This window comes from Passer montanus, unplaced genomic scaffold (genome assembly GCF_014805655.1).
Source record: "Passer montanus isolate IOZ18808 unplaced genomic scaffold, ASM1480565v1 scaffold53, whole genome shotgun sequence".
Lineage (NCBI taxonomy): Eukaryota > Metazoa > Chordata > Aves > Passeriformes > Passeridae > Passer > Passer montanus.
The window spans coordinates 7,623,643-7,651,201 of record NW_024370263.1 but is presented as its reverse complement, the minus strand read 5'-3'; the positions used below and the strand labels follow the sequence as shown (position 1 = coordinate 7,651,201).

Here is a 27,559-nt window from a genome sequence, read left to right as displayed (position 1 = left end):
CAGAACATCCAAGCTGATGGCACCACTGCTATGACTCTACTGGGGAGAAATCCCAACAAAGCACTTGCAAGGTGCTGCTGTACCTCAGCACTGCTGAAACCATAATCTCCAGTGCACTTCTCTTCCAATAACCTGCTCCACTGTGCATGCGTAGCTGAATTGTTACTAATCACTCTATGGAAGGGAAAATAAACAAAAAAAAAATCTTTAAAGTTCCACAAGGGTGAACACCAGACAGTGAAGTATATAAACCTCTGTCAATGAAATAAATAAAACCCCTTCAATTCATAATTCACACCTCTGGGCATTTTTGCAAAGCAACATTGGACCAGCACCTGGCTTTAGGAGCCCTATCAATTCCATAAAGCAACTCAATTTTCCAATTAAAATACACCCTGAAATAATGAGACAACAAAACCAAGTCCAGGGGATTCAAACTCCTCTCCCTTCACACCTGAAATGCTTTCGTGCAGTGAAATGATTGTTAAATATTTAAGCAATGCAAAGCTGCACAGGACATGTAAAATGTTTTGTTGCAATTCTTGCCATTTGGAGATGCTCATGTACACCCAGAAGAGCATCCCACCAAACTCTTCTGTCTCTCTTCATTTCACTCCAAGCTCTGCTGGTTTTAAATATGAATCAGTGCAAAAAAAAGCACCCTCCACCTCAGAGCTGAAAAACTGCATTCCATTTACCATGGAAAATGGACCCTTGGGATGATGCATCCCAAAATCTGGGTTAACACAACCTATTGTGATTCCAGCTCTGGTTTAGGTTTGCATGTTTTGAGATCTTCAGTTCTTCATTGGGATGTCACTTGTGCTTGCCATGATGCCACCACACTGCAGTGTCAAGAACTAATGAGCCAACAATCAAGTACAGAATTCGGGGTAGCAAATGTTGTTTCATCAAATGGTAAGATGACAATGTCACTATCTAAAAGCAAACAGTAACTGCTTGAAAACGTTACTATTTTTGGTTCTTTCAGGTGCAGCGGAGGGCAGTGCCAAGCTCCTCAGAGAGGTTTATTCCCTAGGGAGCCTCAAACAGGACTTCATGCACAACAGGCAGGGTTAGTGTTGAAGATGCCTCTTTTCATGACCAATTCCTCCAAAATGGCTTTTTATATTGAGATTACAGAGATGTTATGACCATAACAACCTTTCCTACCTCTGGTGCTGCTCCTCACGTGCATCCTCCTCCAGGTCCTTCAGCTGCTGCCAGCACCACCCAACACAGCCCTGCTGTCAATACCCATTAGGCACTGAGATGTAAAAGCTGTCCCAGCTCATGGGTTTAATAGCTTTCCTCACTGCATTTATCCTTATCCAATTTGTAGATTTATTATTACTCCTAATTATCCATTGTGTTGGGTTGATTTGTTTGCTGGACACTGATTACAACCTCCATCCCTCCAGGTGCAGCGAGCTGCACTGCAAAGTCTCTAATAAGGAGCCTGGAGGGAAGAAAAAAACCACTCCTCCTTTCTCTAATCAGGATGTAACAACTTCATCCCCTTTCTCCTCACTCACCCCGCTCAAGAGCTCCTGTAAATCAGGTTGTGTGCTGGTTCAGCACCTTGCAGAGAGAGTCAGAGCTGATGTGCTGAGCACTCCCACCCCTTCTGCTTGGCCCTGTGCTGCTCAGAGCTTTGCCACAGCAAACATGGCACAGCATGGCATGGGAAGCAGCTGCCAGGGTCCTGTCGTGGTGAGCACCTGGAGGAGTGTTTTGAGCTCCAGAACATACAGCAGTGCACACAGGAGAGCCTTTTCCAACCTTTCCAGAGCTGCCTGGTGCCTTCAGCTCGCCCCTGCCCAGCTCCTCCTCACCTTCAAGCACCCCAGCAGTCACACCCAGTTAGGTGTAACCCTGTGGATGCCAGCCCCACAAGAATTCCTTCTTTTCAGTTTGGCTCTGCTGGGTGTGAGGGCTCAGGAAAGCAGTCAAGAACAGGGTTGTGCCCTAACGACTTTGCTTCTAATCCTCAGAGAAAAGACCCAAAATGATAACTCAGATTAGAGAAGAGCGTAACAGCACTTGGAGGGGTGACAGTCAGTGCTGGTAGCTCTGCCAAAGCCAGTGGTAACAATTTGTGGCATCTCTGAGAAGGACACGAGACCTCAATAATCTTAATTTTAAAAATTGCAGGTTTTTTTAATTTTCTGTCCTGTACTGGTGCTTGTTTCCTTTGTTTCATACTTTACCAACTGCTAAAGGTAACAGTAGTTTTCCTTGCTGTACCATCAGCAGCAAGTGTAATTCATCTCTCTTTTGGGAGCCCAGAAATCCAGTGGTAGGAAAGCAGGGCAGTATTTTCCTCCCTCTTCTCTGTTCCTTCAGCTCTTTTATCAAGATTTTCCCATTCATATTATTGTTATAACATAAGGCAAACCTGAAACCCTTTCCATGAGAGGAGTCAAAGTCCTGCAGTAAAAGGGCTAAACACTCCCAAGAGTGATGCTGACCAAGTGTTTGCATTTTCTGTTTTGCAGATAGAAAATGCCTGTAAAGACCAACCAGAGCTGACACAGCAGGACAGGAACAGGACCTACAACCTCTCAGGATGGTTTGGACTGTTCCCACAACAGTCCTGTGCTCACTGGGTGCAAGAAAGGAGCAGCTGTGTTTATCCACAGGGTGCTCATATGGCATTAATGCACTGCCCTGCACAACCCACCCCACCCCCTGCCACAGCAGCCATCCCCTGGACTGCACTGGTGCTCCTGGGTGACAAATGCACAGATACAGTACCAGCATGCTGGATGAAAACACACTTTAAAAACATGGATAAATTCACAGATACAGTACCAGGATTCTGAATTAAGACAATTTAAGAACACTGATAAATTCACAGATACAGTACCAGGATTCTGAATTAAGGCAATTTAAGAACACTGATAAATTCACAGATACAGTACCAGGATTCTGAATTAAGACAATTTAAGAACACTGATAAATTCACAGATACAGTACCAGGATGCTGGATGAAAACACAGTTTAAGGACTGGATAAATTCACAGATACAGTACCAGGATGCTGAATGAAGACACAATTTAAGACCACGCTTTCAATTGCCATGATTTGTGGCTATGAGGTCATTTAGACCAGTCTGCTTCCCTTTTGCCAGAGAAGATTTGTAGCTATTATTTCCCACCCCCCAAGCAATGATCACATGCTGTTTGCTTCAGCTCTGCATGTTGCAATACCTCAATGAATAATATACAAGGAGCAGAAAATAAACAAGCCCACTGTGCCCGGGGATAGTGTGTGGTGTGTTTTTCTTTAGGATGATTAAATGTGAGTGCATGTCACAGGATGTAGGGCTTGCTCTGCTGGGAGCCCAGGAGGATGAGAGCACACAGCTCTCTCCAAGCAGGCAAATGGCCACGGAGAAGGTTAAGGGGGCCCCCAGGCAGGCCCAGCATGTGCACTGCTATTCCCTGGCTGCTCTGCTCTCTGGGCTCTCTCTCCAGACACAGACACTCCATGGGGGCCTGGCTCACACTCCACCCCTTCCACACCTTGAAGTTGCACTGAAGGCATCAGATTCCCACCACAGAATGGGATGCTCCACTTGGCTTTGCCAGCCTTTCACCAGCCCTCTGCTGATGCCTTCAGTCTGAGCTTTCATCTTTTCCAGTTCTGCACTGCCTCAGTGTGTGACTCTGAGCTCCATACACAGTGCCAGCAGCTCTCACAGCTCAGGCACACAGAACAATCCTTTTCCAGCCCACAACCAAGGACACCACTGCAGCTTCAGCCCAAAAAGTGTCAAACAACAGGGAATGGAGGAGAGCAACCTGGGAGGGTGGGACTGCATCACCTGAGCTGGAATCGGACAACATCCCACATTCCCATCTCTGTCTCCTGCACCCCTCAGCCAGACTCATTTCTGAGCAAAGAAATACTAATTTCAACAAGCTTGTTTCTCTTCAACTCGATTTCAGGAAAATAAAGAGAGTGACAAGGACCTTCAGAGAGTGATCTCCACTCCCATTCACCCAACAAACACCCAGCTCACTGCCTCTGGATTTCTTCTTTCACCACAGCTACGTTTGTGATGTGCAAAAGTATTCTGTTTCTACTACTTTGTGTAAAGGGATTTTCAATAGAAGGGAAGTAACAACATCAGAAAATAACTTTAGCACAGAGGTTTCACTCAGTAAACAGGTGTCTGGGAGATTATCTCGCCAATTTAACCAAAGCTGCAAACACCACAACCGTTCTGGGATGACTAAAATCCCCTTTTTTCAAATAAAAGCCTTTTATCTGCCAAGCGACACTTCCTGTTCTAAAGGCTATTCTCCTCGGTGGTTGTCAACTATGTATTAATCTAATTCTTATAAGCCTTAGAAATAAATTCTTTCATGTGCAGAATCTTTTGGGAAACTGATTCCCTGAGGCTTTAGAGAGCAATTGTTGCTTATCACCGTGGAAATTTCCACTGAATTTAAAGCCTGGTAACAAGTTAAAAAAAGATACATCAAATTTTTCAGTGATTAACAAGTTTCCCAGTCTTTGTCATCCTCAAAGGATTTTCATCTGATCGGTAGGGAAACGGCTAAAAATGAAAATAAAAGGGAAGTGATCTGACCCAGTAAGGCAGTTCCTGTGTTCCCACTCCTGTCCAAAATAATGGCACTCACTTCTAACAGTCCCTTACAGGCAGCAGCAGCAATATCAAACACCTTGGGCTTTATTTAAAGGACAAATGTGCTGCCAAAGACAAACACTGCTTAACTGCAAGTGGATAGTTAAACCCTCCCTACAGAGCTCTCCTAACAAAACCACTCTGTGTGTGGGAGAGGCAAGCTCTGCCAGAACACTTAGAGAAAAGCAGGTAATTGAAGTTTTTCTGCATTCAAACTCCATGCCTGTGCAATAAAAACCTGATTTTAAAAGCGCCATAAAGCAGAGAAGTTTTCTGATGCCTGGCTGTCTGTCACGGCACAGAAAGGGCCCTGCGAAAGCAGAGTTTTGTACCTTGCTGCACACCGTGGGCCTGTGGTAAACGGCACGGCAGACACGCTGAAAACCCCCCTGTGACGGGGGCTTTCAACCCTCCTCACAGCATGCAAAGGGGAAAATCAAGTATTCCAGCAACTAGGCGCAACCTGCAGTGGGGTCAACTTCAAATCAGCTGAGATCCATCCCGCGTCCCCAACATCTTTGTGTGTCACCATGTCAGAAACACGCCCGGCCAACCGCCTCACCTGAGAATGAACTGATCCACCGTGGAATTGTTGGCAATTGTCACGTACACATTCACCACCTCGCCTTGTTTGACGGGCTTGGAGGGCAGCCACACCACAACGTTGCTGTCCAGCCGCAGCTCCGTCAGCTGGGAGGCCTCCTGGCCCCGGTAGAGGCTGACAGAGCCGATCCTCTGCAGGTGGGACATGGTTTCATCCACGCCATCCTTCCCGGGCCGGATGGCGTTGCCCTTGCGGATGTCCTCGGCCGTGCACTCGCCCTTCTCGTCCCCGGGCTGCACCGTGTAGTAAAGCTCCACAGGGCTCCCCTCCAGCTGCTCCGCGGGCTTCTTCCTGCCCGTGAGCACGGTGGGGGGGTTGAACCAGGCGGGCAGCAGCTCCAGCTGTGCCACGCAGAGCCCCAGGTCGCCCCGCAGGCGGCAGCTGCCGCGCACCTCGCGCGTCTCGCGGAAGGCGAACACGCGCAGGCAGGGCAGCCGCTCCGCGGGGCTGTACTCGTCCCAGTCCCTGCCCACGATGTAGAACAGCACCTGCACCCGCGGCTTGCTCAGGTAGATCTTGGTGCTCATGATGTAGGCCTGGAGCTTCCAGTTGTAGGTGAATTTGTTGGCGGATCCAAAGGAGCTGGAAGTCAACATGAGGTCCTGGGGCACCGCTTGTTCCACGGAGAAGGGTCCGTAGCTGGCGTTTAACACGGGCGGTCTCTTGGCTTTGTATGGGAAGAAGGACTCCACCCTGGACTGCAAACTGGAATTTCTCATGAAGTCCTGGTTGGCTTCTTTGAGGAAGAAAGACGTCTCGGCGTTGAAGAGCCGATAGCTCACAGGTAGGTAGGTTGGTAGTGAAGAAAATCGCTGGTTGTTGTCCAAGACCCCTCGACACTCCGTCACTAATAAGAGAAAAGGTGAGTTAGACAAAGTCTGGTTATGGATTCAAAGGGACACACAGCACAACTTCAGTGGAGACACCTGGTAGGTTAGGGACAAGCATTATTCCAGGCAAAGGACATTTACAGGGCAGTTACATGTTTAAATACAGAAAACTCTTTTCTGCATTACATTTCCGAAAGAAAATATAATGCAGCATGTCAGGAGAGCCCAATGACCAACAGCCCCAGGGCTGCTAGTCACCAGCCCTCCAGGATCAAAGGGAGCTTTTGCTCTAGGTGCAAAGAAACTGCTTTTCTAAGGACTCTCACACAACCATTTCATTCTCCGTCAAGTAACCTTGCTCTTGTATCATTGTTTCTGGCACTATAGTTCATATATCTTGTAAAATACTGACAGTATCTCAATTTCTTAAGTTCTTTAAAAGCAGATGGACATCACAACCCAGAAGTATTTCAGTAAGTACTAATATGTAAGATGCACACACAGAGAACCAGCATGTGCTGGCCAATTTCAAGTTTCACCTGAACATTAGATCCCTTTTGACCTAAATGTTTTCTGTTAAGATTAACAACACATTGCTGAAAGGCAAAATGTATTGGCTAAATTAGGGTAGATAACAGTGGAGAAGAGTTCAAATACATGTTGATTATGTCATACAGCTTACAGCCCCTCTCCTTAACCCCTGGTGAAGGGATTGGCCATAGGTACAGAAGGTAAATGCATCTAATGCTGGACTTTTTCAGTATTGAAAAAATCAGAGCTTGCCCTCAGCTCCAGGATTCTCAGGGAATCCCATCAGAATCAGGAGTTAAGGTTCTGTGTAGGTTCAGCTCTTTAAAGAATAAAGGTAACCACAAGGACAGCACAGAATGCAGAGATTCATCTGGAGCTCAGGAGCACCTGAGGATCCCAAAACACCCCACAGAGGCACTGCCTTACCACCTTCCTCACAAAGGGCTGCAGCCCGGGGATTTCTGCAAGTCACATTTGCTGCCCTGGCATGTCTGGCTGCTAACGTGCTAATTATGCAGTCAAATTTAATTAAATGTTTTCAATAAACAATCGATACCTGTCATGACACCAAATGGCTGCTGACAGACAGCCCCACTGCAGTCCTGTGGAGTGTGCAACGCCAGAGTGCAGGGAACAAAGAGCTTTGGGAGGCAGGTGTGAGGTAATTAAGAAAAGAAGGAGACAAATGTAGAGGTGGGGGAAATCAGAACTCTCAAAGGACAGCAGCCATAAATTTGAAGTAAGGAATTAAGATGTGTTCACTTATGTTTAATTCATGAACCACCATGGAACTGTTCTCCTAACTGAGCAAACTGCCATGACAAAACAAAACGAAAAGGTAAAAAAAGGGAAAGAAACAGTGAATTAGCAGCACAACACCCTCTCTCTGTCAGGCAGAATCACATTTAAGACTTAAAACATTGGTTTAGCCCACTGTCACAGCCCTGCAAGGCTCCAGCCCTTGGCACACAGTTTAATTCTGCTGAAAAAGATGTTACAAATGCCACCTCCTGAGCTGATTGATTTCCCTTACCTGAGTCTGTCAGGACTCCATCCCTAAGCACTCTAACACTTCTAAAAGGAACACAAGGAAGAGCCACTTTGGACCACAGACCTTTTGAGGGAAGAGGAAAACCTCCAGATTTCTTTGGTCCAGCAGCAGAACAAGAACCTGGATCCCAGATGCAGGAATGTCCTCTCTAAGCCCCTTCACCCATGCTGGATGAGCCTGCTGGGATCTGCTCACCTCCCTCTGCAAAAAACAACCACTGACATCCTACATGACAGATGCCAACAAGCTTTTCAATTAACACCTGGTTTGCCAGACAAGAATCTCTTGGAGGCCAGTTTGGCTTCTGAGTTTGACTTGGTGACTGATGAGAATTTTTCTCGGGTGTCCTGCTGCTCAGCCAAGAGCCCCGTGGCACCAGAGGGCAGGGCTGTGCTTAGGGGAAGCACACAAACACTTCCCTTGGTGAAGGAAAACATGGATTGGTTTAAGTTCACAAGTTTTCCGAAGGGTTTCCATGCCCAGGCATTCTCCAGACACAGCCCCACTGCTCCACAGAGCCACACAAGTCAGAAATAACCTCAGCAGGCTGCAGAGACAAGTGAAGTCCTGTGATTTCAAAGGGCTGTTGGTCAGGATCTAAGCTTGAGACTTAGCAGCTGTTTTTGTGCAATTCCCAGGATTTTGCTGCAGCACTTTATCCTCAGACAGACAGTGGGCTCATTTTTGCAGGCACTTCATTTATCCTGGGTTAATCACATGCATGAGCTATGTAGGACTTGGCCCAATATTAAGAAAAACAGTCATGCAACTTCTGCCTTAATAAGCTGAACACAAACAGCAAAACCCATGTGGCCAGACTGACAGCAGAAAGAAAAAACAACTTCAGTTTTTTGCATTGTAGTCTAAAGATTTCCACCCACTTTCATACAATACATAATGGATTCCTATATTTCTATACCGAAGGCTGTACTTTAGACAATTTATTTAAGCACTTTAAGCCTTTTACTGATAAAAGTGGTAGTTAAAATTGTCCATTTTATTTTTAGAACACCAACATCAGGCATCAGCAACTGCAGGCCATCACTTAAGGGATTTGTTCTATTCTCTTCATCTCTACCCAATAACTTTCACATCCTGGTATAATTAATTACCAGCATTTCCAGAGAACACTTTTGTATGTTTAATCAGCTCGGTTTCAAAGTTTTTTAATTTATCAGAGAATCTATTTAAACAAGATGCCATGGGTTTTCCTGAGTTTCACAGCACAAGTTATTATTTTAAACAACCATTAAGCGATGTTTACTTTATCTACCTGAAAAACTGATTTTTAAAAAGCAGCTCTGCCTGTCAGTGCTTTCAGGTGCTCCAGAACAGATTTTTGCATTTTAAAATGCTTTACCCCTTTCCATCACCCAACAGGAGTCACAGCTGCCCAGAGATGAAGTCCTGCATGGAAGAGGTTAACAACCATCAAACAAAGCCAGCATTAGCCAAGAACAAAAGTGAAGGCTTACAAGTAATTATTTCTTCTTTGTAACAGCCTGGTGACTTTTTAATCCTTCTTCTGGCATCATATGCCTCAGCAGCACTTCATCTGAACCCAAGCAGGCATCTGCTAAGCACATCACTGGCTCCAGTGTGACAGAGCAGCTCAAATTCCTGCAACCCAGTGAGCTCACTGGATGGGAAACAGCGACCTCTGATCTGTATTATTATTATTATTATTATTATTTCTTGGATTCCAGCATAAGAGGAATTTTCTTTGGGGGTATTTCACATGGAGCTGGAGCCCTGGGTGCTGGATTCACTGGAACAGTCATAAAAGCTTCATATCTTGAGTTGTTCTTTTATGGGGTTGGTTTGAAGTGACTTTCTTTTGGGCAGGGAATGAAGGGTTTAGCTCGTGGGTGGGAGATTACTGGCCAGTGGCCACGGATCTTCAGTGCCTGATGCTGGATGAGCCTCTGAGCCTTCAAGGCAACCATCTGCCTGAACCCTCAGCCAGAAGGGTCTGGGCCAGGCAAGTCAGTGAGGAGCAGAAGACATCTGCCATGCAAAGGGGGAGTGATGAGAGGAGCCTTCCCTGCACCTTGTTGGCCCTCAGAGGCACATTTATAATTGCTCCTTGCAGGAGACAAGCCAGAGGAAAAGAGGTGAAGAGATTGCTGTGCCTTTCTGGAACCCCAGCACAGCTGGAGCTCCCACCAGGAATTCTGCAGCTTTCAAGGCAGGATCTTCTCCCTCCTTTCTCCAACTACCTTTCCTCCATTCCTGAACCCAGCTATAATGGAATGCTGTACCATGTGCATTTTAACTTTTGTTCCATTTCCACGCCACCAGAGTTTTAAAAAACAAGCCCCACCCCCCCCTAATATTATTCACAGCACCACCATCACCTAAAATCCTGGAAATGCTGCAAATGATCATCCCTGTCCTGCCATGGGCACCCACTCCCACCTGTCCCTGCACCCAGATGAGCACCTGACCCAAACCATGCCCTCACAACATCCCCATCCTTCAGTTCTCCTCTGACTCATCTTCCCCTGCAAACCTGTCCTGTTCCTGCAGAGCAAATCACAAATTCCAGCTCAGGAACTGCAGAACGGAATGAAAGCAGGGAAGATTCACTTCAATCAGCACAAATGCTTCCTTCACCCCAAAATGTCAACAGCTCTGTTTGCTGGTTCATTTTCCCTTAATTTTCTGTGCCAGCACCACACTCAGTCACATTTAGGGACTTAGCAGTGTAGGAAATCTTTGTAGCAATGTTTTGCTCAGAACCAGAGCTCAGCAAATACATTCACTCAGACCTGAGGATGACCTCAGCTGCACTCCCATCCCCTCCAAGTTCCCCTTTCTTAACTTCTAGAAATAGGAAATTTTGCTGATGGAAAGGCTGAGTGGATCTTGAACCAAACAAGCTCAGATTGAGGATATGGAACAGATTTTGGACTGTGAGGTTGATAAAATACAGCAGCAAAGGGAGCAATGGCTTCACATCCAGACTGATTGCCCCCTGACAGGCAGGGCTGCAGGCTCACACTCCCTTCTGGCTCAAAAGCTGCAGCTCTGTGAGCACTGCAGAACGTCAGCTGGGTGGCAGGGGAGCTGCAGGAGCCACAGCTCCCCACGTGTGCCCAGCAGAGCTGCCTCCCCATCCTCTGAGGGACCACAGGAGCTCCTGGACTAACTGCACACAGGCAATGGCAAGTGTCAAATGCTTATGATGACCAATTTGTGAAGCTAAAAATAAACCCTGCAAACAAATCTGGCCAAGAAATCCACAGAGCAAACATTTGAGGGAAATTGCAGCCTATTCTCAAATATTCTGTGAGCACCTGGCGAGGGCAATTTCAAACAGAATTAATGCTAACAAAATTATTTTAGGAGTTCTTTTTGGAATCCAGAGCCCCCTAAACTGAAAGCTGAAGTCCAAGGACAGTTTGTACCTGCAGAGTTTTGCAGGCTGACCTGGGATGGGATATTCCTATTCACATACACGGGAGAACAGAGTCTGGCTGGTTACCAGACATATTTTAAACCCACATATAGACACAGTCTTATCTAGCCTAGACCAGAGTTCAATTAAACCACATTGCAAAGATTGTTGGGAGACATTATAATCAGTTATTGTGAATAAATTTCCTATTTTATTTCAGTGGGAGATATTAACCGCATTCATTCAGTATATTGCTAAATGAAAAACTGCAATAATATTCTATTAAATAGACTTCTCTCACATTTTGAGAGTATATCCTTAATGAATTTATCCTTTGTACATTACAGATCAAATCTTCACTGAAGTGCTACAGACAATCCTGGATTTAGTACAGAAGTGAACACTTGCCCCATTCTTCTGCAGCAGAGGCAGAACAGTGGCATTTCAGAGCTGGCAGAACATGACAAGCACCTAAAGCAAGGACTGGACAAAGGTACACCAGCAACCTCTGCACTCCTTGAAAACACAAACAATGGGATGGCAACAAAACTAAATTATGGGAATTCCGAGGGAATGAAAAATACTTCAAACAGAGCATGGTTAGATGCTAGAGCTCACTGGCAGGGAACTCCCCAGAAGCAGAAGGGTGCTCAGAATGCTGGCCCTGACGTGCAGCCCATGCAGAGCAGTGTCATTAACCACATGTAAAACCCCTTGTTTGAGTTGCATCGATTAGAACCCAGGATTAGACCTCTGCATTCTAAAGCCTTATCCAACATCTGTCAGGTTGTTCCATTTTCCTCAGGATTACCAACACAACAGACACGTGTATAAACCACAAATAGCTGCTTGTGAGGCACAGCCTTTTCACCAACAGGAAAGAGAAGCTTTCAAGTCTATTTTGGAAACACAGAACTCTCAAAAAACTGCACATCAGAAAGGCATTTCCAATGTTTTAATAACAGCCTCCAATGTTTTTTGTAGTTCTGTACATGCCCCCCTTTGGCTGCAAAATACCAAGATATTCTTTTATTACAGGCCTGTCTTCTCTCTGACCCTCTACTCACAGAGCTGCGTTAGTCAAAGGCTGCCTGACATTCAGGACTGAAATCTATAAATGGTTTTCTCAGACTGGCTGATGACCTTAAGAGTCTGTAAAACAACAGTGTACATGCAAAGGTCAGTGAAGATTTCCGGAATCTCTCCCCCTCCCAGGGCTGCCATTCCCAGTTGTCTCCACTGCCGAGGCCATCCGACCTATTTAAGGGAGTTTGCTGTGTGGAATCAAAGATAAATACCTGGAACTCCCATTTCCACTAATGAAAGCTCTTGTTAAGAGAAAAGGCTTGGAAAACTTCTATACAGACACCACTCAGGTTTTGTGCTGGCTGCAAATGTCAGTGTCCTGCGAGGAGCACACGGTGGGCAAAATGTCACCCGCTGGCCTTTGCCTGCAGCCCTGCTCGCCCATTGTGCCAGCACGGCAGGGACCGAGCACAGAGCACTCAGCCCACCCTGGCTGAGAGCTGCAGAGGAGAGCAGCGTTTAGGACACTGCGGTTTGCTGCCAGCTCCATCAAAAGCATAAGGCAGGCACAGGAAAGCTCTGCAAGGCAGGCTCCCTGGCGGGGAATGAGAGAAGCTGTCGTGCAGTTTGATTGACTGGCGGGTCAAAACCACGTTGAGTTCATCACACAAAAGGCCAAGTAAAACACTGTCTGTCTGGGGGGTTTCTGGGCTTCAAAGCAGGCAAAAACAACCCAGTGGCAGCCAGAGTGGGGAAAGCAGACAATGTGGTCAGTATTTTCTGCCTTCAGCAGCACCTTTCAGACACCTGGACTGCTCACCTTCCACTGAAGACACACAGCTGAAGAAATCTAATTTTCATGGCAGTACAATTCTGTGAAAAACACTGCTCCAAAGGGGATGCAGCAGATTTAGCCTTACAGGATGGCTCACCAAAGCCTCCACAACATTTTAAAGTTTGGCCAGAATGCCATAATGATCGAAATACACGAATATCACAGTTAGTTTGGTTTGGTTTTTTTTAAAGTTCTCAAGTGTCATAAAAACGGGAACATGCAAGATGTAAGTTACAAACTTGAACAAGTTCTGGCCTTGGCAATGAATCAATTCCTTGTCCTGTATCTCCTTCTCCAGTTTTTAATAGCTCTGTGCTTTCCTCTGCTGTTTAAGTCTCTGTCAGATGCTGATAGGCACTCGCTCCTCTGTTTAGACACTGAATTGCTTTGCACAGCTCCTTGTTTAAAGAGAGATTAGGGTCCTAGAGCCTGAATGGGGCAATTTGCTCAGCACTCTTCACTGCCACAAAAACCAACAAAAAACAAGAGTACCAAAGAGCTCAGACCTGCACAGGATGAGGCTTTCAGCTGCAAAAGCATAGAAGGAGGACACAGAGGACTCAATAAATGAATTATGTTTTTCCCCTTACCATCCAGAAAGAAAAAAAGAGTATTTTTTCTTGTAAATAGGTACTAATGGAAAATAAAGCCAGCGAGGAATATGAACAACAGAACTTTATCTCACACATCCCACACTGAGACCCAGCCTGCACTGGCTCTGTATTACACAGGTACAGGGGACATTACTCAAAGAGCCAGGTATAACCTGGCAGTGAGTAATTCCAAGGCTGAAAAGGAAAAAGGGGTTTCTTACAACCAGACCTGAGCCAGGCTTTCCCTGGGGTCTGCAATACACTTCTGGCACACATCTTGATCCCTTCCTACCTGGCAACTCACTCCTCAGGGATGGTATTCCCAGGGTCCTGGGCTCTGCTGGGCATAAACCCCTGCAGGCCTCTCATCCCACCTCAGCACCTCCACACCCAACAGTGCAGCCATTTCCCCTCTAGCCAGACAGGGAACTCGGGCAGTGGAACTGGGTTTTCCAGGAGGTTCTACCCCAGCTAAGCACAGCAGCCAGGCAGAGCAGGGCTGGTGGCACTGCGTGGGCAGCAGGTGAAAGCACCCCGGCACGGAAGGTGAGAGGATGTAAGAGCCTAGCTGCTGATGGATGGGACTTGGCAGCATTTGCTGCCTTGCCTTGCCAAGATTAGGCTCTAGTCTGTCAGCTTTTCCGAGTGGGAACCAAGAGCCTCAACCTCCGCTGCCGGCGTCTCCTGGAATCTGCACATTTGGTGTAAAACATCTAAATCACAGAGAAAAAGAGACCCTGGAACTACTGACTGGATCAGCACTCACTGGTGCAGAATTCCACTCTCAGGAAAGCTTCACCACTGGCAAAAATCAATAAAGTTTCCTAAAAGACAGAAAAATCACCATGTGCTATACCAGCAATGATCCAGCCCCAAAAATATTTTTTAATTGTTTCTTGAAAAAAAAAGTTTATTATTTATATGAAAATTTCATTTAAAAGTAAAGCAGCCATTTATCCTTCTTTACTTTCCCCTCCTCTCCTTCATGGAAGAATTTGGAGCACTAACAGATGCAATGCATGCACATTTTTAATACCTGCATGTATTAAACAGTTGCTTGTATGCAAACTGTGATTTAAACCACGCCAGAATACCCCAATATCCTGGCTACAACCCTGCTAATCATCTCCATTTCAAAAATGCAACGAGGATTTATGAGAAGATTAATTGAGAAGCGAGGCTGAGGGGGTGGGGGACAGCCCTGCCTGTTGGGGAAATGAACTCAGCATCACCTTTAACCCCCAAGTAATTCTTTGTCACAGAGCACAAAGCAACTCATCATTCCAGAAGAGCAGCAGGACAGAAACCAAGCGGAAATTTATCTGGTTAAACACCTTCTTTCCCAGGGATTAATCAAAAGGGATGGCTGGAGCACTGGTGTCTTTGTGCTCCCAGCACCTCCGAGGGCTGTTTTAAAGTGCCCTGGCTGCTGCTAAGAGAGCAAAGGCCACTTGGCTCTTGGGGTGAGCAGCTACTCCCCAGCCCCCAAATTCTCTCTCAAATATCCTGTCCTGGCTCAAAAGCGCCGTGGGAGCAGCCCAGCTCTCCCCTGGGTTTGGTGAGCCCTGTACTGAGGGGCAGAGGCAGGAGGGAAGGGGCTCCTCAAGCCCCAGCCCCAAATTTCAGCCCTTCTGGCATCTCTTCTTTCCAGTTCACCCACACCAGAAATGTGAGTGGGGCCAGAAACAGCAGGGAGAACAAAGTGGTTGTGGTGTTGGCAGTGAGAAAGGGGAAAGGCAAAACTACAAAAGGAAAAATGAGATCCAGAAGAGGGAATCTTCCAGAGGAACACAAGCAGACCTGACAGAACGCTAAATCACAGTGAGGAAATGCAGCAGAAGAATGACGAACACGTGGTTCCAATTCTGTTCTTAAGGCAGAGAAATGATTGAGAAGCCGCTCTCTAAAGTCTCTTTTATTTGCTCTAATGCCTCGCTATAGCCTGCCCAGGAAAGGCCAAACCAAAACACTCCGTCAATGCCATGCCTGAGGAAAGTGTCTGGAGAACACTTCTGGCAATTCCAGCTCTGGAATCAGGATGCAGAAGCCAATGGGACCAAGTTCTGCTTTCCAAGATGAAGTTCATACAAAAGGAGTACATTCAGAAGCCAGAGATAAAGACCTGCCTAAGATGGAGACAAGAACCTGGATCCAGTTTATGTTCAAAGCAGAGCAACAATCTGCTGTACCTTCAGGGAGGGCATTAATGCCTGAGGCAAAGCTGGCCTGGGCAGCTCTGAAGGCACAACAGTAATTCTGTATCTTCTGGAGTGGGTGGAAAGCACAGTCCTACCTTCCTGTTGCTTCACAAGCGTCCTTAAAGTCATTGGCAAAGACAAATGACAATGACGGATGCCAGCTTGTTATGCTGAGCACCACAAAACTGCACAGAGCAAATGACTTGCACCATCTTTTTAAGAGGTTGAATGTGTCGTGCTCCTAAAGTGCTGTTGTGCTCAAGAATCACTGAGAGCTCCCTGCAAATCAATGCAATAGAGCCCTGCTATACATTTTGTAAGCACTATTTTTATCCTTTCCTAATATAACTTCCAAACCTTCTTCCTCCCCCACGTGCCTGCCACAGATCCCTAATTCACACAGCTAAAAACACACAGTGCCTCCTACAATTTTTCCAACATGTGCAGTCCTTAACAACAAATTTAATTTCTTCCTTTCTTTGAAGCTCATCTTCATTCAGCCTGGCTCCAAAGGGAAATTAATGAGGGCTCACGGAATATGTTTACATAAGATCTCCAAATGTCTGTTATTAAGCATTAGGAGTGTTTTTATGTGCCCTCTGAGGGACGGAGGGGCTGATGTGTCTGGCCAGAGATGTCTCAATACAATGTCTGCTGTCCACTCACCCCAGCAGCACTCACACCCTGCTGCCTCTGCTGCCAGCAGCTCTGGTGGCAGAGCCTGGAGCAGGGCTGGGGTGACAGCTGAGTAAAAGCTGATTTCACCAGGAGCTCCTGGCAGCGAGGGGCTGGCACACCAAGGCACACTCAGGGCCGAGTCCCCACTGTCACCTGGCTGTGACTCTGTGCCCAGGGCCAGGCAGGAGCTGTGACACTGCTGTGGTGACACAAACACCCTGCACACTTCCCCACGGTGATCCATCCGAGCTGGACCCCAGCAGCCTCTCTGCTGCAGGAATTCCATCACTGATGGGAATTTTAGTTCCTCATGGATTCCACAACCACTTCTTGGTCTGTGCTATTCAATAGAGGCTTTGGAGTTAGAAAAAACTCCTTCTGTTCATTCTTATTGATACAAAAGAAAGAATATAGTTCTTTGTGTAAAAGCAAGAGTGTACCACCACAAGGAAACGTGCTGCATGCACAAGCACAGATAAAGCATGTTTTTGTGCACACACTCACAGCCACAGCTCATTTCTGCAGGATAAACTGTAAATGCAGCCCTTGAACTGACTCTCAGGCTGACTGGCCACATCGTGTCTGAGCAGGGCACAGGCTGGGACCTCCTCCCTGCTGTCAGACATCTGGCTGCAGTAAAGCCTGGGCTCTAGCAGGGCTGCTGGATCCACACAATAGGATTTCAGCAGTGATTAAAGATGCCTGTGGCTTCTGGGCAGGCAGGAACAAAAGAAACCCCTCTGCTGGAAGAGGGGTTCGATGAAATTCAGGCTGTCTCCACTCCTGCAGTTTAGTCTCCTTCATTAGCTAACAAAGCAATGACTGCAATTCACGACAAGAAAAGGGAACTGACCATCCTGACCAGCTTCCAGTGCCTCTCCTGCAGCTCCTTTTGGCTCCAGGTCTCCCCAGGTAACCCCTGCCAGCTAAGGCAGAGTGCTACAAGAGCCATTACATCATCCACATTCAAGAACCACAACTTCCATAGGGATCATTTTTCCTTCAATAAAGAAATATAAAGTTAATGCCACCCTGAATTCCCCGAGTGCTGTATTAGCACTCTTGTCAGCTGTATCGCTTTTGGACTGCTATGCTTTTTTTCCCTTTATAAATCTATTTAAACCTGTCTGCATTTCAGTTTGCTAAAGCTGTTTAGCCAAGTATGAAGTCCATTCATGGCCAGCTGTAATGAACGTCACAGGCTGTAACCCAAGCAGGCAGTGGTGCCTGTTTGCTGGAGACTCATTCAAAAAACCAAAGAGAACAAGAGTAGTTTTCGAGATGCTGTAAATGCTGAGCTGCTTGCTCTGAAAACTAATGCAGGGCCTTGTTCTCTGTGCAGACAAGGCCTCCAAGAGAGGGGGGTGAGGGAGGGAAGCCTTGTTTACACCAGGCTCCTCTGAGCTAACAACTTACATAGGAAATTTTACTTTAAAGGCAATATCATGCATTGATTTAGAAGACAGATATAAGCATCTTCTACCCTTGCTGGAGACAGAACAGACTATGGAAAGCTCTTGCCCTCTGGGTTGTGTGGTAAAGAGCAGAACACGTCTCTTCTTGGTATAAATTTAAAGGGAGGACCTACAATATGGAGAAATCTTCAAAGGCCAGTCAGGTTTCCAGTCCAACAACCCTGCCAAGTGTTCCTTTAATCCTTTATTTACCAGTAAATCTGCCTCTCTGTTCAGCAGGCTTTTACTGGGATTGGGTTTCAGCCTGCAACCCAAAAGCTGCAAGCATATGCTCTGTAGCCCTAATGAGAAACTCAATCTATTAATGAGCAGACCTTCTCCACAGGACCAGGTCTTGGCAACATGAGTCAGTTCCTGAACTTTCACCTCCTGCTTGGCAGCACACCAGACTAACTCCACATCTCTCAGCTGGCTTACATTATCAGCTCATTATTAACATACATCAGGGCCAGATCTCTTTTACATGCACCCAGCAAACAGGAAACTACACGAGGGGAGGGCTCCTCATTTTTGTCTGACTCTGGAGCTCATAAAAATGACTAATTAGAACCAGCTCTAGCAGAGGCACGCTGCAGATCACACATTCCCTCTGAAGCCCAGTCCTGACTCGGGATAAACACCCTGGGATGCCACGGCAGCAGCAGCCAGCCCGTGTGAGGCAGAGGTGTGCTGCTCTCCTCACTCTGGAGTCAAGACACTGCCATTCAGATGGAGCAAACAGCACGTCCAACATCCCACAGACAGCCGAGTTCCTGCCACCAGTCCCTGCAGCAGGGAGAGCTGTGGGAGCCCTTTGCAGCCCTGTTCAAAGGGCACTGCTGTGTACTTTAGATCTGCACGCCTGCCTGGGCTCCGAGCGCGCCTTTGAAGTGGCCAGCGAGCCCCCAGCAGTGTGCACAGCACTTTGGGAAAGCTTCCCAGGCCACGTCTCATGGCCAGAGCTCTCATGGAGCACAGGAGGGTTCTCTGGCACAGCGAGCACTGTCCTCAGTGACACATGGCTATTTGTCGTGATTGTGTCACTTTATTTTCCTCCTTACACCACCAGTATTTACTTTTGCCCTCCAGTGCCCTCTCAGCTGTCAGCCTTCAGCTCAGAAAACTTAGCAAACAGAAAAAAGCCCAACAATCTCTCCTCCAGATGCCTGGTTCAGATGCAGTCCAGCCAGGCAAGCTGCACCAGCCTGGTAATTTTCCCATCTCATCTGAGCACAGATGCCAGCACAGTCAGTGCCCACACCACAAAATGCAGATGGAAACACACACAAGGAGCAGGAAAGGTCAGCAGAGCCTGCTCTGCTCAGCCAGGTGGCTGCCAGTGATGTGGATCAAAGTGAAGCTGTTACACAGCATTCTGTACCTGCTCTCAGCCCAGTTTAAGGTACACACATCCTCTGGATGCAGAACATTCACACCCACTCTGAAACACCCTTTCAAGCAAACCAGACTTAACACGAATCAATACAAAATCTGGCAAAATCTCAGAGCCTACACAAGCTCCTAATTTTCTTTGGCTGCTCAAAAGGTAGCAATTTATATTCCTTCTTCTAAAAAAAAAAAAAAATTAGCTGTGGTTAGAATTGCTTTTCAGAGCTGATCTCATTTCATAACTCGCCTCCTATTCAGACGGAATTTATGCACAGATGCTCGGAGCCAAAAATCTGTTCTCATTTAATCCAGCAGAACAGGTAAAGAGCAAATCTCTTCCAGCCAGGCTGGTCCCTGCTGCTGCAGCCTCCCCTCCCAGCAGCAGGCACGAGAACTCCCGGCTGCCCAAAATCCTCTGCTCCAAGGGGCTCCTGCCAGCTCTGCTCCTCCGAGAGCTCGCACGCTGATAACTGGGGGGAACTAAAGACAGAATATTCTTATGGGACCAAGGGCTTTCAAATGCAAAAGAGCTGGAAATAGATTTTTAACTATTTTAAATGTGCTGTCTTTCCCAAAACTGCAGGTCAGAAACCTGCAGAGATCAAGAGCTAAGGGATCCTTTGTGGAAGCAGTGGTGATAAGGAAAAACAGAGTATTTCAGATCAACTGGTCAGGAATAAACAATGCAACTCCTCACTGTAGTTATGCCAGGATGATAAAACTCTGAATTCAGATGAACATTTGTTATCCAAAATAAGCTAATCCCACAACAGAGGCACCATATCTGTAATTTCCTAGGGATGCTGAGCTACCTTAGGCCACTCATTTCTAAATAGGCAGAAGCTAAAGTAAAATAACTAAAAGTTCTTCTGCAGAAAGAAATGCCTGGGGCTTTACCCAGTGCTTCAAAATACCTCGGGATCTTCGAAAGGGTGATTATGTAATGGAGAGTGCTACTATTCAAATTATAAAACCAAAACATATTAAGGTATATCTATATATTAGTGGTTGAGTCAAGCAATGGGAAAATGTATATTTAAATGTATTTTCATTCTTTGTTCACATAGCTCCACAGAAGAGTTGCCAGCAATAGTGCAGGTGCTGGAAGAGGAGACAAAAATTTGTTAGATATTTGATGCCAGTCTAATTGCAAAGAGGTGACAAATTTCATTCTCAATAATATTTACAGAAGGCAAAGAAAGTCCAACTCATCTTAAAAATAAGGGCGTGATACCAACTCAGAGCAATGGACTTACTCCTTCTGGCTTTCTTGGGACTAAATGAAAATCTGGGTAGGGCAAATTAAATTTTCCAATATATGGAGCTACATGTTCCTATCACAGAAAATAATCTGGATTCCAGCAGCAGTTCAAATGTTCTCCTCAATATGCAGATGAAACTGCTGCCCCCTTGGTAGGCGCCTACAGCTGAGAACTGAACCAGCCTCTTCAACTGAAATACCTGCACAGGCAACCTGATTTGTGATGCTCAGGTCCCTCAGGTCTCAGCAAAATTAGCCCCATTAAGAAACCAAGCACAGTCTGGTGCCCACATATGGATTTAGCAATTTCCCTTTATGTTAGCCAATTAGAAAACACTGGCTCTTTTCCTTTCCCAAATGCTTTCAAATTAATGAGAAAAAAAAATGTAAACACATAGCAAAGGCTGAACAAAGATTGGTACTTGATAGAATATCAGTAAATCCTCCAAGATTCAATTTTAAGTAGAAGCAAACAAGCAAAATATTTACTGCTCAGCATTTCACCACCACACCAACCTTATCTTGCATTTAAGGGCTTCAGAGCTCTTCCAGGACTGCTGCTGGTGGTTTCAGTCTGTGAGCAGTGCTGTTGGCTGAATGAACCCCCAGGCACAATGATTAAAACGATCTGCCCCAAGAGCAAAGCCCAGCAGGGCCAGGAGGGGCTGTGCTGGTCTCTCCCCAGCCCATCTCACCCTCTTCCTCACCCACAACCTGCTCCAGTCTGCTCCTGGCTCCCCAAACACTGGTGGCAATTGCCAGCTCCCTGCAGACTTCCAGCACAGCTCTGTTTTCTGGAGCTGATTCATCCTCCCTGGCCATCCCATCCATCTGGAGCAGGAAAACCCTGGCTCCTCTCATGCTGCCTCACATCATGTCCATGCTCAGAACAGAGCCACTGAACACCTACTGCCAAATATCTCTGCTGGAGATGTTTGAATTTGATGTGGGCTAGAAATATTGCCTAGGAGTTCTAGCTTCATTTCCTTTCAGACAAACTCCTCTCCCCGTTTTCCTTCAAGCTTGTATACTTGAATTGCCATATCTCCTTGAGCAGCAAAAAGCAATAACTTCACCAGATCCAGGAAATATTAGTGGCATTGTTAATGTAAATAAAGGATTTTTCATAGCATTTTTAAAGTTATTACAACAAGAGCATAAATAAACCTCACTGATGGGATATTAGTATTTCATGTTGGTGGGAATCAGTCGTGTGATACAGTCAAGTAGGGAATTTCTTGTGTACATTTAATTCCCATAACCACATGAACAACTTGGTCCTGTTAAATCTCCTTCTCTTTTGCATTTTGCATTCATTTCCTTCCAGCCTCAACACTGTCCCCACCTCAAAAAGCTCCAACTGAACCATAACGAGCCTCACAATAAAGCACCTCCAGAACTAAAGAAGACAAATGTCCTTTTGGCTTTTAAAGCTGCATTTCTCATTAGAAATGCTGCCAATTGAAACAAATCTTGAAAGGTGAGCACGGGCTAATGGGCAGAGAAGTAAGATAGAAGTTGGCACACCTAGATTTGACTCCTAGTCTCTAGATTGTTACTAAAATACTAAATATTGGCTGTTTTCAATCTCATTTACGAAGTAACTACTTGCACTCAGGATCATATCCTCACACAAAGCAGGATGAAACTCTTAATGGATGACATGGAGCAAACAAGAATTTCCTGCTATCATGAGATAACCATCCTGCTCATCCCAGCTCCAGCATGGAAGGATCTGAGACCATTCCTTCAGTCCCTCAGAGCAGCCTTCCCACCTGAAAAACAGGCACTCTCTGCAGTTCATCTTTCCTTCTAAACCCCCTCAAATCCCACATTTTACACAGAAATCCTCATTTCCATCTCCCAGAATTCCCTTGCACCTACTGTGAAAGCATCCTGAAGCACAGGGGGGAGCAAAGCAAAACAGTTGATAAAAATCCTGATGAAAGCAGCATGTTTCCATGGTGGGTTTGGATTTCTCCAGGATTTTGTAACTGCAGAAATGAGAGGGATTACTGGGTGTGTCAGACCTGGCACTCAAGAGCAAAGGAAAAGGATTCAAGAAGCAAAAAGCTGCTTCAGAAAAATGAAACACAGTCCCCGGAGTGAGGGGAAGGAACTCGCAGCACATCTCTCCTTTTTCAGTGAGCCTGAAAAAGGCATTCTGCTAATGGACAGTATTTATTTCTTTCTTTTACAGTATTTCTGCCAAAAGTGCTGACAAATAGGTGTTATTTCCTTACAATAATTCCTGCAATAATGAGAAATCCCAGGCAGCCTCAACTCTAGATGGCGTTGGCAGCTCCTCTTAGAATCCATCAACTTGCTCCAAGGTATCAAACTCCTGGAGACTGAGCCTGACCTGCTCTTACTGCAGACAGAGAGAAAACTCAACTGAACTGGTCAGAGAACTGGAGAACTCTGGTTAGCAGCTCCAAAAGTGACTGGAGAGTTAAAAATAGCTATTTGTTTTGTTGAGAATTACTGTTACATCCACAAAGAACTGCACATCTATTAACTATCAGAAACTATTTCTGCAGAGAACAATGATGCCAGGAGCATGAACTGTGACAGTGGTTCACACCACACAGGCACAGCTTAAATGCCACCATTTCCCTACCCTGACTTCACAATTTGAGTGAACTGCAAACTCCTCAAACAGTGCATTTGCAGGTTTCATTCTGTGACTGAGCTGATTCACCCCAGCAGGATTCCCCAGAAACACCAAGGTTCCCAAAACAGAGCTGCCAAAAGCAGCCTGAGTTAGTTCTCACCTACACTTCCAGCAAGGTGATGCTGTTCAGGAGGGGCAGTCAAGGATCTCATCTTTGGCAGGGCCACAACTTCCACAGCTCTGACCTGAGCAGGAATCATTTGATTTCCTCAAAGCAACCTGAATTTCCCACCATTCCTCAGAGCTCTCTGCTCCCAGTCCTAAAAGGAGCACCAGCACTTGCACAGGGTCCCCACGTGCTGCCTGAGCCCTGCTCTGCAGCAGGAACTCAGGGCACGAGGGGGAAAGCTGGATGCTGCTGCAGCCTCTAAAATCAGTCAGTAAGCCCTCAGAGCCCTCAGCCACATCATATACACAGCACCCTTAAATCAAACACTCCAGAAAGTGGATATGAGAAACAAAATGTAAATATTCTCCCACTCTGGCCATGGCAGTGACAGTTTTGAATTTATCACTGCCCTGCTGCCACAGTTCTTCCTTGTGGAGAGTCAGTTCAGGGGCAAGCAGCTCCCAGCCCCAGCCAGGACTGGCACACACACTCTGGGTGCTGCCAGGGCAGATGCCAAGGGAGGGCTGGTGGCCTCGAGCGTCCCCAAACTCCATCCCTAACTTCCAGGAGGAAGAGATAAATCGCCCCAGGTAACAGCTGGCCACTCAGGTGAGCATGGCCAGGACCTGGTGACCTTTCCTTTCTGGCTGGAGGGGAGTTCTGCAATTCTCAGCTCAGCAGTGCCATTGAAGCAACATTAAAATGCTGCTTAAGTCTGCTCCTGTGACAACTCTTTATTTCAAATGATTGTTTATGAAATTTAATAGCAGCAGCTCATTCCTGGGTGATGGTGTCTGACACTGAACACTTAAAGTGAAATGTGAGTGGCATTTTTGCATGGCTCCTGTACTGAATATCGTCACAGCCCCAGTTAATTAAAGCGCAGATGAGCTGTCATTAGGTCTGTATGAGTTAATTTGCCCTCTCAGGGGCCAAAATTAAAACTACAACACATCTAGGGTGCAGACTTTCAGGCTGAACTTGCATTACCACATTTGGAGCAGGCAGCACCCAGAGGCAGCAATTCTGAGACCCAACCTACAGAGCTCTAGAAATTTGGTCATTTCTTTCCTTTTTAGCTTGTAGGCTGAGCTCTTGTGAGAATCTGGCCCTGGGGTTTAAGCAAAATTTGGTCTGTACTGCAAAGTCCTCATTTTGCAGCTGAAAGCTGATGTCAATAGTTTTCCCATCAAGCCAGGAGCCTCCTTGCCATAAAGAAAGAACCTGATAGGGTTTTTTTTAACCTTTTTATTACTAGCCTTACTTAAGTTTGCTGTATCACTATTCATTTACTGGTTTACACAAAGTGAGTTCAAAAATACCATATATTCTTTGCCCAGAACCTAACATCCAAGCCTGAAACTTTTTTCCTTGGAAACAACTTGGTTATTCAAGTCTGGTAAAAAAATTTGCATTGCTTGTTCCTAACCTAGATGAGAAGCATAAAACCATCTACATGAGAAAAAGCTGAGGAAAAAAAAAAGCCCTCCAGTAGCAATAAACAGATCCCAACCTATTGCAAAGTATGAAAAACTGGCTGCAACAGAATGTGACTGTAAAATGGTCATGTTGTTATGCAGACTCAATAGCTCATTTAAAAAGAGTGCCCAGTCTTTCCCTGCTCTAGACTTTTTGTCTTTCTGCAAATATGAATCTCTCAAATTATATTAATGAGAAAAATCACTAAATCACTACTGCAACAGCTCAGGGCCTGGGCAAATATTGGGATCTCAGAGCAATTACAGACATGAAGACAGTTAACTGCTGAACACAGTATTTATGGTAATTAATTGATTACAAAGTACTTTAAAAAACAAAGCTCAGATCAAACTTCTTGTCCTTTCTGAAGCACATTTCCCCTTCAGTGAGATGCCTGAGAGAGCCCCAGTGCAGCCTGAATGCTGCTGTTGGCAGCTCACAGAATCTCACCTATTTGCTGCTATTTTCCCTGCAAGTTTAATACATCCCCCCACCCCCAAATCCACTTGGCTCAATTCATTCATTTACTTTTAGTTTTGCCTTTAAGCGTCTCTCTAGATGTCTGAAAAGAAAGAGATAAAGCAATTACTTGATTTCATCCTTGGGATTTCGGCTCTCAGCCCCGGCATGGTGCCTCTTTAGTGCTTGATGAGTGTCTAAATTCCCCCCAGATTAAAGAGGGTTGTCTTCTCTCTCCATGCATTATACACACGGAAGAGAAAAGGAAAATCAAAGGGGTCCAAACTTCTGTGGGTGCAAACCTGCTTGGTTTCTTTCTGCTCTGGAGAGGCTGTGCCAACTTACACACGACAAAGATCTATCTCAAACTATTTTTCAAGCAGATCTATACATTTAAACATGCTATATAAATCCTTAGCTATGCTTTTAGAATGAATTCCATAATAAACAGCCTCTTTCAAAGTTGTAAATATGGTCCCACGGAGTCAGAATGAGCTCCCCAGGAGGGTTTGAATCTGTGCCCCAGAGATCACTGCCCACAAACTGGAAGAAGAGGAATGGTTTGCTCAATACACAAAGTAGGGCTGAGCACAGAAAAATAATTAGAGAAAGCTACTGTGGTAGTTCTTGGGTTTATTTCTGTCTGGAAGTCCTTGAATAATGATCCCAAACACAGCACCAGTGATTACTGTTTCCCAGTGATTAATCAGCTGCAAACTCGTCGTCTTTTCTCTTCCTCATCATCTCCCTGAGAACAGAGTGGGAAGCTGAGCAGTGGCTTTTGGAAATGAAGCATTCTGTTCAGCTGCTCTGTATGAAGCCCACATGGGGGCCATACATTTCAGACTTGAGCCTCTCTTTCTCAGCCAAAATCCTTAATCTGCGAATTATTTGTACAAATGGGAAGGAAGAAGAATTTGCCCTCTTCTCCCCCGATCCCTTCAGAGCCTGTGCTTTCAAGGCAGCTTTCAGCAGCCCTCCTTTTCTGCTCAGTGAAATGTGTGAACAAATGCACAGAACTGAGGTGTGGGAGGGAACCTCAGATAAGAGCCCCCCTGGACAAATTCCAGCCTCAGCAGAGATCAGAGCTGACCCTCCAGCTATTTCCAGAGCTCTCTCCATCAGAGCACTGCGACTTCCATAAAATACTGAGGTCCCCAAACTTCCAGGGCCCGATGGGGCTGGTCCAAAGGACTCCCTAATTTATACTGAATTTTTATTTAGCAGTAAATTCAGAAGTTTTTCCTTTTCTGTGACTTATAAGTACCCAGTTATCTTGCAATAGTTAACATTTTAACCTGGTAACAAGGAATCAAATATATCTACATAGGTAAAGTAAGAGTGAGCAGTAATCCATTTTGTGATAATATTCTGTCACATCAAAGCTTGCTTTTTCCATATTTTCAGATTTTGCTGCGAAGAATTTCACCTCTCTTCCAGAAAGCCCACAAATGAAACAAATGAGATTAAACAAAGATGATTGATCTAAGTGATAGAAATGCAGCAACTAAATATGAATATATGATAAAATGCAGAAAGGCTAAGTCTCCCATTTTACGTAATAAGGAGGACTTAAGCTTACACTCCTTTTTTTAATGGATAATCTTTTATCAACTGGGAAGAATCTTACTGATGGTACACTAAGATGCACAGGGCAAAATTTCATTACAGAAGCTGGGGAGACAGTTTAACATCATTTCTACTCAGAAACAGCTTCAGCTCCTACTTCCAAGGCCTTTGCTCTCACTAGCAAGAAATCTGACTGCTGGGAGCCCTGGAGTGTTTTCTGAATGGCTGTTAAACTCTAAAATCCTTATCTACAAAACAGTCTCAGACAGACAGAGCCAGACCTGTCAGAGCTCAGCCCTGCTTTGATTCTCCAGGTACAGACACACCACCAAAATAACAGAGAAGCAAACGTTATCCCAACCCCACATCTCTGACAAGAACATTCCAGAACGCTGACTTTGAGTACTCTGCTCACTGCTAAATCACACCTTGAACAGAACAGGCACAAAGTTAATACCAAGCAGCAAGAAACGCAGGCCTGGACCTCATGAAGGAAAGACAGGATATGGATTCCAAGAATGAGATCTGTGAGGGAATCATTTCCAGCTCCGCAGTGCAATGTTACCTGATGTTTGCCATTTCTGACAATAATGCCTGCAGTTAACACATTCCAGCTGGGAAGCAGGACTAGCCTGACGTTAAAAAAGCCCAGCCTTTGATGCCCTGATGAAACAAACCTTGGATTTTTTCCTAGATTTGCAAACCACCTTTGTGGAGCTCTGCTAGGGGCTGTAATCAGTCATCCCTTTTGGCCATTCCCAG

At 45.7% G+C, this 27,559-nt stretch overlaps 1 protein-coding gene across 1 annotated transcript in view; it reads right to left on the bottom strand.

The window, feature by feature from the left end:
- The window catches only part of TMEM132C (transmembrane protein 132C), a 171,552-nt gene that overhangs the window by 113,801 nt on the left and 30,192 nt on the right, over positions 1-27,559 (bottom strand). Inside the window, exon 2 of the mRNA XM_039724889.1 lies at positions 5,220-6,108. Within this exon, the coding sequence (XP_039580823.1) occupies positions 5,220-6,108 (889 nt within the window). The remainder of the gene's footprint in view (positions 1-5,219; positions 6,109-27,559) is intronic.